The 12,332-nt window shown below is 39.5% G+C and overlaps 1 protein-coding gene across 50 annotated transcripts in view; it reads right to left on the reverse strand.

Moving 5' to 3' along the window:
• Nucleotides 1-12,332, reverse strand: part of TRDN (triadin) — a 1,346,604-nt gene that overhangs the window by 1,016,666 nt on the left and 317,606 nt on the right. For 49 of the 50 annotated variants that reach the window (XM_073675989.1, XM_073675970.1, XM_073675994.1 and 46 more), the window contains 2 exons: nt 12,029-12,205; nt 8,159-8,218 (listed from right to left, as the gene is read on the reverse strand). In XM_073675989.1, coding sequence (XP_073532090.1) covers nt 8,159-8,218; nt 12,029-12,205 — 237 coding nt within the window. The remainder of the gene's footprint in view (nt 1-8,158; nt 8,219-12,028; nt 12,206-12,332) is intronic. The other variant, XM_073675993.1, reaches the window with a different exon arrangement.

The following is a 12,332-nucleotide window of genomic DNA, read 5'->3' on the forward strand; positions in this document are numbered from 1 at the left end:
TAGCAGACCATCTCCTTTCTAATGGGAACATGTAGTACCTTGTTACTGTGGCCCTGCTATATGCGTCTTTAAATTCTTAGTGGGGTTTTCCTAAAATTGGTCAGCCGTTGGACTCACTGCATACCTTATAACTGTATAGCAGACCCTCTCCTTTCTATTGGGAATTTGTCGTTACTGTGGTGCTGCTCTATGTGTCTTTAAATTCTTATTGCGTTTTTCACAAATTTTGGCAGCCCTTGCAGTCACAGCATGGGCATTACCACCCGCTCCTTTATAATGAGAACATTTTTTTTACTGAGACCTTGCTCTATGTCTCTTCAAAGGGGTAATGGGTTGCGTCCCAATTTTTGGCAGCCCTTGCAGTCACTGGATACACAATAACAGTATAGGAGACCCACTTGTTAAATAATGGGAACAACAAAGCATAGACGGCTGATGGCTCTTTAACAATAGCGAGGGCCGACTGCTGGCCTTTTAAGAATGGTAAAAATAGGCTTTGTGACTTTGAGTCCCTCCATCATACATAAAACAGGATGTGTCTGATTATGTGTCACACACCACATTGCCAGATAAGGTTGTAAAATGTTAAAATGACATTTCCCCGTGAATGCATTTGTCTTAAAAAAATAACTTAAAAAAAAAACAAAACAATAGGATCTTTCTTTAGTATAAAAAACAGCGTCACCAATTTAACCTCAATGTAATCACATTGTTCAGCTCATGCACCTCCTCCTCCATCTCCGAAATGACTACATCAGTCACAAGCTGACAACAGTGTAGCACTGCCTTGGCCAAGCGGCAACAGGCTGTGCTGAAGATAACATTCTTAAAGCTTATTTAACAAACCACCCAGCACTACAGAGTCATTGAAAGCTGTAACACAGCAGCCTGATCTGTGGCTCTCACCACTTAACATACAGCCATCCTTTCACCGAGCTAAAGAATATGGTTGTGGTGAAATACAACTCCCACTGAGAAGCTGTTTCAGATTGAAAAACATTGTGTCCACCAGAGGATTTGATTCTGAGGGATAACCTTTCTCACCTGCTCAAGAGCCCCATAGCAGCTGCAAAGTTAGCTCTTTCATGAACTCTCCTGAGGTAGAAGCCAAGGCACACCAGAGGATTCTCTGGTGGGACCGTTCAACCCTGCCGAGAAGCAGTCCTGGCTAAGAAAAGTGTGTGTGAAGGTTCCCGGACACTCTATTTTTACTGTGGAGGAAACGCATGCAAACACAGGGAGAACATGCAAAGTCCTTGCAGATGTTGTCCTTGCTGGGATTTGAACCCAGAATCCCAGCGCTGCAAGGTTTCAGTGCTAACCACTGATCCAATGTGCTGCCGTTCACCCTCTAATATCTAACAGGCTGGAGAAACTTGCGCCTACTGCCACTCTATCTTCAGCTCCTTTGTGAGAAAATGTATTTGGGCAGCCACTCAGTCCACCAAAAAAAATTCTTGAAAAGGAAATTGGGGATAGCTTTGCTACTGGTACTGGGGGCAGTGCCAATACCATGGCGTTGTACCATAGCTTTCTGGAAATATTCCAGGCTGGTAGGAGGCAAGCAAAATCCCACAGAAAAGTACCAGCAGTAATATTCAGGCCACATTTCAAGTGCAAGCAGCTTTAGAGGACTTCCTGGGAGAAATGACACGCAGGGTAGATACGGTTCCCCTCTATGCCAGTCCTTTCACCGAGCTAAATACAACTCTCAGCAAAAAAAGTTGTGGACTGGCTCCATACCGTCCCTGGCCACATTCACCTGTCCACGTGTTTGTGGTTAGGCGGTCCTTCCCAGTAAGTGCACTGGGGAGGGCATGGGTACTGTGTTGGGACCTGTGCTTGTGGAAGGCAGAGGCGATACCGGGAAATATAGTGGCGGCTGGGGACTGAGTATGGACACCCGGCCACCGCCGGCATGAGGTTGTGAAAAGCTTGCGCATCCACAAGCTTAAAAGGCCATATTTCAAGTGCAGAGCTGCCCAGAAATCTGGCAGTTTAGTGTTGCGGCCTGTGGGTGGGTGGCTGGGTGGCTGGCTGCATACTTGCACTTGCATTACAAGTAACAGAAAACCGAAGGTGTCTCCGGTTCTCTGGTGGGCCCGTCCAACCCTGCCAAAAACCAGCCCTGGCTAAGAAAAGTGTGGGGGAAGGTTCCCGGACATTTTATGGCTGATTTTTTTAATGTGGATCGGCCATACATAAGCATGTTATTTCTCAAAACTCATTACAGATCAGGCCATTGTCCAACTCTGTAGTCAAGACATTAAATGCGCAAAGAAAGGTGTGTGTGTGTGTGTCAAAGCACCACCGACAAGTGCGAGTTGATGTTGGGCAGGCTGCCATTGCTTCTGCAACAAGCTCAATTACAGGACTTCCTGGGAGAATTGACACGCAGGGTAGATACGGTTTCCCTCTATGCCAGTTCTTTCACCGAGCTAAATACAACTCTCAGCAAAAAAATTTGTGGACTGGCTCCGTACTATCCCTGGCCACATTGATCTGTCCACGTCTTTGTGGTTATTCGGTCCTTTCCAGTAAGTGCACTGGGGTGGGCACGGGTAATGTTGTGGGACCCGTGCTTGTGGAAGGCGGAGGCGATACCGGGAAAAATAGTGGTGGCTGGGGACCGAGTATAGACACCCGGCCGCCGCCAGCATGAGGTTATGAAAAGCTTCCGTCTTCACGAGCCTAAAAGGCCACATTTCAAGTGCAAGCTGCTGGCAGTATAGTACCATTTGGCAGTATAGTATTGCAGCCTGTGGGTGGGTGGCTGCCTGCATACTTGCGCTTGCATTCCAAGGAATGGGGTAGAGACAACTGAATGCTGCAGTGGGACAAGGACGTGGATGGTGATTGTTGCACGTCTGCAATGACAGATGCATGGCGGGAGGCATCTTCACCATGCGCCAAGGATCACTTATGATGGGCACACTTTTAGGCAGTAACATGGGAGTCAGAAATGCTTCCAGAGGTCTTCCCCATGCTGTTCCCATGTCTTTTCAGCACTGTATGCATGTGTCTGATGATGTGTCACACACCACATGGCCAGATAAGGTTGTAAAATTACATTTCCTGGTGAATGCATTTGTTTTGGTTGAAAGCAATGCAAAAGTGCAAAAACACATCAAAAACGCTACGTGTGAACATAGCCCAAGTTGTGGAGGACTATTTTTGTTTTTGGTTATTTATTTTGCCTTATGTACAAGTCATTACCGTGGAAAGGATGTTCCTTAACATATTTCCCTGGAAAATCCATTTAGGTTTCGTTTTTGTATGTTTTATTGTGAGTCCGTAAAAATGGCGTAATACTCTGACCACGTTGCTGACAGCAGTGATCTGGGAGTCAGAGATGCTTCCATGGGTCTTCCCCATGCTGTTCCCATGTCATTTGAGCTCTGTTCCCATCGATTTGGGCAATTTTTAGGCCCTCTGCAGACCGCCGGGGGGAGCCGCCTGAAAAATTCTCGAGTTTCCCATAGACTTACATTGGGCTCGTTGCTCGGGTCGAGCACCCGAGTATTCCAATTTGCTCGACCCGAGCAACGAGTACCCGAGCATTTTAGTGCTCACTCATCACTACCCAGGGTATAATAAAAGTAAGACTTAGAAAAAAAAAGAAAATTAATACTGACATTTGCACGGAAAAAATTACAATCAGATGCGCATTCTGGAGAATACAGATTTTTGTAAAATTTAAGTAGAATATAATTCCATTCAGATAAATTTACCAAACTCCAATCAGCACTGTACAATGTTGTATGTTTCAGTGATTGGGAGAACAATGATGAACTTGAATGACAGCAAGAGGTGCACATAGGTTAGAAGCATGATGTACAGTGATCCATTCTGTACTGAAAATGAAAACAGACATCATATACCAAGCCTAGTGTTTCACACATCATCTATAATAACCATCAAAAGTAGAGATAAGTTCTGTCAAAATTAGAATTTGCCAAGTTTGCATATTCTGCAAATTGAATGGTTCCTATTATGCTCTGGAGTGTCTACAGACCTCAGAGTATAATAAATGTAAGTTGTAAAAAGAAAAAAAAATACTTATACACGCCTCACCACTCATTTCTCTGGACATCCCCACTGCTCCCTGTCTGCTATTTGGTCCTCTGTACCAATTTTGTGTTGCATCTCTGGCCCAGTGTTCACTTTAGACCTTGGATTCTGGCCATAAGCAGTCCTAGAGTTCCTCGCAAGCACAGTAAACTCCGGGGGCTGATCACAGCCAGAAGTCCCTGCCTAGAGCGAACACCGGACCAAGACTGTCAGCATGAGCAGTGATCTCTTTGGCCTGGTCACAGCCGGAATACCTGGCATAGAGTGAACATAGGCATGTGGCTTGGTGCTAGACCAGACAGGAAACATCAAAGCCAGACATCCAGCTAAAGGTTTTTCATTTTCCATTCATTGGCCTCAAGTCACGGCTCTCCAAGGCTATCAGGGTACAGAGCAAGACAGCAATGGAGGCTGGAAAGTAGGTCTATGCTCTTCATCAATAAGTCCCATTTTTGTATTGGATGCATTGACAGTCGAACATTAGTATGGAGACCACATGGGCAACACCATAACAAAAGGCCTTCACAAGGGAACATCATGATGGTCCTACTACCGGAATTATGGTGTGGGGTTGCATAATATTTGGTAGACAAAACTCAATAGTCTTTATTCCAGGAACACTAATAGGTCAGCATTATATTGATTTTGTTGTGGAACTATTGACACAGCAATTTCTCCAAAGTAAAACATTTTCAACACAACAACACAATGCCACATGTTGCTTGTGCTACTATGTGCAGCCTGTGTGATCTAAATGTGCTAAGACAGCCTGCAGCATCTCCAGACTTCCATTGCGCATACAGTCATCGCTGAAAGTGTTGGCCCCCTTGAAATTGTTTCATAAAAAGAAGAATTTCTTCCAGAGAATTATTGTCATTACAAATGTTTTGTTATACGCATGTTTATTTCCTTTGTGTGCATTGGAACAACACAAAAAAACAGGAAAAAAAGTAAATGTGACATAATTTAAAACAAAAAGTCGATAAATGGGCCGGAAATAATTGTTGGCACCCTCAACTTAATATTTGGTTGCACACCCTTTGAAGTAAATAGCTGCAGTTAATTGCTTCCTATAACCATCAACAAGCTTCTTACACCTCTCAACTGGAATTTTGAATAGAGTTCAATTCCTCTCAAATAAATTTGTCCATCTCTGGACAGCACTGCTCAACGTTGGATGCCCAAGTGGTTAGGAGAACAATGACGAAATGGAATGAAAGTAAGATGTGCACAAAGGCAAATTTCTACACAGATTAATCAAATTAAAAAAAATGGTACATACTGATCCATTTCGTGAAATACCATGCCTAATGCATCAAACAGCGTCTACACAAATCATCAGGTGTTTGTGCAAAATTGAGCTACCAAATATAAGTCCAGGTACAGGTTTACTATTTTTTGGGCTCACAACATCGCTCTCAAAGACTATCAGGGTGAAGAACAAGATGGCAGTAGAGGCTGGAATGAAGGTCTATCCTCTTCAGTGATGAGTCCCACTTTTGTAATCAAAGTCACCTCTTCACTTTCGCTGATGCAATAATTGGTCTCTTCGCGTCAACAATAAAAGGGTAAAGGAAACTTGGACTCCAAATGGTGGTCCCTAAATATTAGTAATTTATGGCATATGTTGTAAATATTAGTTAGAAGCAAACTTGACGAAAATCGAATTAGACAGTTTGCTTGAATTTGGCAAGGAAACTTGATTTGCATCAACGTTGTTCGATACAAATTGAATGTTCATCATTATGCACTGACGACTCTTGAGAGCACAGTGTATAGTAAATTGCATATTAAAACAAAAATTAGTATTCATATCCCCACTTATCTGTCCTATTGTTGCTGCAGCCCAGCAGTCTGGATCTCCACTCCATCCAGCCTTTTCTTTCCTCCAAAGTGTAATGTCCTCTTCAGGCATTTTCACACTGCCCAGTGGGTCTCTGAATTGTGCCCTGGAAGCCCACATGCAGAGTGAAGTTGCATGAGTAGGACTGTCGTGCACTGGCGGAAGTAAGCGGACAGGTGGAGTGGAGAATCTGACATTGTGCGGCGGCGCCAACAGGATGGGTGAGCAATGAGGTATCTTTATTTTTTAAACCCCTTTTATGTCCTCTACAATTCTGAAAAATGATATTTGGACTCAGAAGAATCTGATTGTAAAATTTGAAGAAAATTCAGTTAAACTTAAACTAATTAGCTCATCTTTACTGGATATACATATAGTCGATAAAATTAATTATGCATGATAAAAAAATGACTTATTTTTAGCAGTATCCGTAAATGTAAATGTCACTTGTCTGTCATTTAAATTTACAAAACATATGTCACTACAACTAAACATATGTTCTAAATATTGTGGCACAAAGATGGGAATTGTACTAATTGAAATATTTATCAGGTACTTGTATTCATATTAAACATGGTTGAAAAAATTTTGCTTACTATAAGCCTTTCAGGCACCTCTTACTGACAAAAGCAGTATGAGTGAGAATTGAGTCTTATAATTTGCAGATAATGAATGATTTTAACCTCCTCGTACTTATAGAATCTCAATGCATGCAGTTCTGAATATTAGATTAGCTTGTAGCACATTTAAGGTAGCAACTCACTTTTGATAGCTGTTCTTTCTAACCCGTCTGGTGGGTTGTTGGCATCGCTTGTCATTTGCATGTGTTGTCAGTTATGTTCAACTAAGCTCACATAATTTATAAACTTGAAGATGTTGGTGTCATTATAAGAAAAATCTGAATTTATATTCCTCATCTTCTAAATTAAATTGCCTACATCCACTTATGTAATCATAAGACATGAGAAAATTGGATGCAAATTGAATTAATGCCGAAATTTTGGAAAGTTGCAAATTAAAAAAAAATTGTGATTCAATTTTTGTGAATTGCCAAAAAATGCCCAATGCTGTTTTATACAATACAAAAGATTTTATCAGGTAGAGAAATCCCACATGGCCTCGGGCGTGGCCATGCTGGCTTCCCAATAATGCCTTGCAGCTATCACATGGTATAGCACAGCCAGGCCGAAGGGTCTATCATAGACTGTATAGAAGCAGAGTCAAGCAATGTAGCAGTAAAATTTGGGGTGAATCTGGGTAGTGAAAGTCACAGAGTGAGCCATAAAATACTGAATAAACATTACAAATAGTGTGTGACAACACAGCAGTGAAAACAGTTACCATATATTTACCCATAATCGTATATGTTGAGTCACTTTGATATTATTAACCATGTGTTTACATTAAAGAGCTTGAAATGAGTTGGATACAGTTCTAGGAGACTTCGGAGTGTAATACATAATCTTTGAGGACAATTGAAGTACTTGCAATTTGCCTCAAATCTAATTTTTGGGAAAAAAAATGGTTAAAGCTCACAAATTTGAATTTCAAAAGATTCGTTCATCTCAAGTAATAATATACAAAGCCTGAGCAGCCTAATTTATCATTTACACTGCCTATGGCTAATAAATAGTTTTAGGTACTACATTATATCAACTTAGAATGTTATCACAATGCATACAGTAAGTTGTGAAAAGTAAAAATGAGAAATTCAGTTCTGCTAAATCTGTAGCAATTTTATTATATACTGAATCTTTAAAAGTGCTATTAGGCTCATTCGCATGCACAGCCGTTATACGCTTTATGTGGAGCACAATATAGTATAGCAACTATTAGTAAAAGTAAAAGAAAGTGTTTTATTCTTGTGGATAAAAGATGGATAACACAGAAAGTTCTCTCAGAGCAGGACGAGACTAATTAGAGGAAGCACTGTTCCATTTGACCAGAATGATTTGTTACACGATAATGTGCAGTATGAGAGAATGCTGCTTGTAAAATAGAAAACTCATCACTGCACATGACTTTTTTAATTAGACTTGTATGACAGGTAAAGCCCATTAATAAGAATTTTTCGAAACTGCTATCTGGCGAGATTTAGACATAATTAGCTGCAAGTTCTTGTCTTTATTACAGAATTTTCTCTGTGATAGGAGTTTATCCACAAGGAATTAAATGTGAAGGTAAGTTGATCCTTTCAGAAAAGCATAGAATATGAAGCTAGCGCACAAAGACTTTTTTAAATACCTGTGTATAAATCCCCGTGAGCATACATGTCAACCACATAGCGACAGAACTGATACTGATCTAACAGAGCAGAAAGGAAAAGAAGACCAATCAACAGAATGGATACACGAAGATGGCTTGCGATCAACAAGAAACAAAAATACATACAGTACAATGATTATAAACTATAAAAAATGTAGTGCCTTAATATCTAAGAATCCAACAAAGTAGAATAACTGTATATTTTACATAGCTAATTTTACAATGTTTGAGATCTCAGTAGAATATACAATTCACCAAGCTGCTGAATATAGAAAATAGGACTCTACGAACCATAGAGTGATTTTTAAAAAGATAATATTAGATTAGTTATATATGCCCTAATTTTAGTGATTACATTACTGCCACCACACCTGTATTAGCCATGATTCTCCTGGACCAGCCATGATTCTACTGGACCAAACTTTGATCGCATAGGGTCTGATGGTGATCTAAAATTAGTTCTATTGAACTTTCAGAAGTTCCAGTCCTATAGCTATAATATAGAGCCTATAATGTGTCTGTATAAGGCAAGGGCTACACAGCGACATGTCTCTCTTGACACTGAAATCACAGTGCCACATTGCATTATAGGATGTAATGATTACCTATGCTGTCATGCTGCGACCCGAGTAATACTGGTGGCCACAGAGTCGCATATGATGCCAAATGTTTTGGATTTTCTTTCGCTGGTCAAAAGTTGCATGCGACACTTTTGTCACAGACTTCAAAACAAGTCGCACGCAACGAGGAACTTACATGCAACTTGTCTCTATTATTTATAACAAAATCAGAGTTCTAGAATAGTTGCATGGCAGCAAGTCACAGACTAGCAGCACAAATATTTTTTTGCACAACTTTTCAGAGAATTGCTTTTATGTGACGCATCGCCGTGTAGCTCCAGCCTTATGGTGATATTAAAATGAGGAAAACAAGGTTGGAATCCACAATAAACCATAAACATCAGGCATAGTCTTTCCAGGTAATGTGGTCATAGAAATAGTCCACGGTGGCTCAGTGGTTAGCACAGCAGCCTTGCAACACTGGGGTTCAGGGTTCAAATCTCACTAAAGACAACATCTGCAAGGAGTATGTATGTTCCAATGTTGGTATGGATTTCTTCTAGGTTCTCTGGTTTCCTCCCACACTCCAAAGACATACTGATAAAATACAGTGACGGTGTCTATAAACTGCTGTGGAATAAATGGCGCTATATAAGTGAGCAAAAATATGTTAATAGAAATAGTCTCAAAACAAAGTGCTTTGAGAAACTTTTTCAGGTTACTAGATGGGGCGTACAGATACTGATGCTACAGCATGCTGCAGAATAAAGAAAAGATCCATACCCTAAGAATGCACCTAAAAGGTCCCAAAAATGATTCTTCTTGGAAAAAGGGAACACCCAAACACATCATAAAACAGGTAGAGTAGCTGCATTATATTCATTATATAGCATCTGCCCTAGTGTTGAATACTTTATTCACATCAGTTCCTATCTCTTTGCAAATAGGGTATATTTTACCTTATTTATTTACCACCCACATTGGGCCACTCTGATTTTTCACACAAAAATAGCCATAAGCGAAAAAAATGCAACAGAAATATCAAAGGGTTGTCCGGTCATCAGTAGGGTAGGTCATCAATATGATATCAGTGGGGGTCCGACACATGCCCACCCTCCCCGATCTGCTATTTTCAGCCCCAACCAGATGCATGGAGTCTTTATAGCATGGCTTCTTTCTCTGTGAAATGACCATTGCCGAGAACTATACCTCAGCTCTTGTTCTTACAAATGTTTTCTAATATATTCAGCTGAACTCATGATCTATAGAAGAAACATGTATTTTTTCTTAGCATGTGTCTATTGTAATGGCATAGTCCAATGAGTCACCACTTGCTGATGTAATGAATCTCACTTTTATAAGGATATTATTATTCTGTGTCCTGTCCGTGTCCTTTATCTTTTACTTTATGCCATGTCCTTTATTTATATGGTGTACAATTAGATTTTGTGCTTTGAAATTTCAACTATAACTAGACATGTTTCTTCAGCCTATGCTTGACTGCTATTTACACAATGTGTACCCCGACTACCTGAGTTCAAACAATGCCTTCTAGCTTGAATGTTGAGGACACTGTTTGAGAAAAACAGAACACAACAAGTATTCCATATAGCACCCAATCAGATTACAACTAAGAAGACGTCTATTAACATTAAACTTAAGTTGGCCAAACCCACCAATATCAACAGGATCATCTTGTGTATAGGGGACCTAGTGACTTTCCACTGACTTGTGATTTTGGGGAAGAGAAGGCTCCGGCAGATCAAATTGATGATATCAGATCCTTTTGTTCTCCTGGAGATAAGGCACTGCTGATATCTGGCAGCTCCTCTCATATAGAACACATGGACTGCTTAGCCAAGCATTCTCGATTGTGAAGAATTCGGGAGAGCTACCTGTAGGCTCAAAGATCATTTTGCTGACAGTTATCTATTGTATATAGAGGGCTTTAGTATAACAGGATAGTGACTAGCGACAAATGCTTTGCGACTTCCACAATTGAGAAAACATTCCATACATTTCTTCAAGCCCTATTCAGATGAATGGTGCAGTTGTAGAAATTTCTTCACCATATATTTGCTGCAGTGAAAGCAGTACAAAAAATGACAGTAATAATCTAATTTCTTTCTTTGAGAAACTCTATCAAGAGAATGACAAATTTATCCTGGTAAATAGGGAGGGCTGAATGTTGTAGTTGTATAGTGAAGAGGGAGCTTGGTACACTCCATTCTCGTTACTGTCGGGGTCCTAGTAGTGGGATCAGTAAACAGATTATTAATGTACATTGAGGGAGAACCCTTTTAATTTCCCATTAGATATTAGATAAGCTGATGACTGTAAAGCGCTGTGGAATTAATGGCTCTATATAAATGAGTAAAATAAATATGTGGTTTTGTATTTGATGATAGGTTATCCCCCTCCACTTTTCTATGTATTGTTTTTGGATTTGCCTTTTACAAAAACAATGTACTGTACATCTAACCATTGTGTTGCTGCAGGAAAAAAATGCAAAGAGCATTCTAAATACAATGTTTATTAACTGGTACAAGCAATGTGACAAGAGCGAAAAAAAAATCATATATATGTCAGCTGATTAGCTACTGGATTTTCTCTGCTTAGCCTTAGTGGTTTAAACAGATGCTGGAATATCAGAAATTCAGAATATTGCATACTAAGAAAAAGGAAGTAATTTGTTAGGTTGGGTATACACTACCCAATTAGCAACGTTAAACAATTGCCAATCGGCAGTCGTTTAATAAACCATTTAAACAGGCAGATCATATGTACTTTGATTATTCTGTGTGCTTGTATTGTCATTATCCTCAGCAGTACATGTCCTTATTTTACTCGATAGTTGTCAGATGATTGGCAGTCTGTTTACATGAATATCATGATGCAAGCATACCTAGGAACACTCGATAATGATAATCGTGCAGTGTAAATGCGCCATTAGTCTTTCTCACAATAACTTTCCATTCAATTCAATTCAGAACTGATTTAACCTAAAACATTAGTTTTGAGGTGCTGAAAACGTTAGCAACAACAAAATATCAAATGAATTGGTAATATGATTTCAGCATTAAATAGTTATATTATATTTATTCTTTGATATAATGTGTTTTGCAATATTAAATAAATACATTTGGAAATCATAGACTGCACATTATTTGGTTGGGTTTTTTTTTGCTAGTTTTTTTTCTGTAGTCTTTTGCCATCTTTACAATTTCACTATACGATTCCCACTTGTTACCTCCTGAAGATCTTCATCAGTATTCATTTGGCTATTTACCTTGTGTCTCAACTTTGGCTTCAATCTTCATATCTTCCTTGGTCTTTAGCTTTGCTTTACTTTCCTCTATTGTTTTTGTTTCCTTTATGGCTTTAGGTACATTTGTTTCAGATGTTTTAGCCTTTATTTCTTTCTTTACTTTTTCCTCTGTCAGAGAAACCTTAGCTTTCTTTTCATCTAAAAGCAAAGAAAAACAGGGACTTTAAGAACTTACCTAAAGTTAAAAATAGTTCAACAAATAATGTAAGCTCATTTATAAATTATATGTAATTTATTGCAAAAATAAAAATGAATTATAAAATTT

Source organism: Phyllobates terribilis, unplaced genomic scaffold (genome assembly GCF_046119375.1).
Source record: "Phyllobates terribilis strain yellow unplaced genomic scaffold, ASM4611937v1 Scaffold_3__8_contigs__length_932513732, whole genome shotgun sequence".
Lineage (NCBI taxonomy): Eukaryota > Metazoa > Chordata > Amphibia > Anura > Dendrobatidae > Phyllobates > Phyllobates terribilis.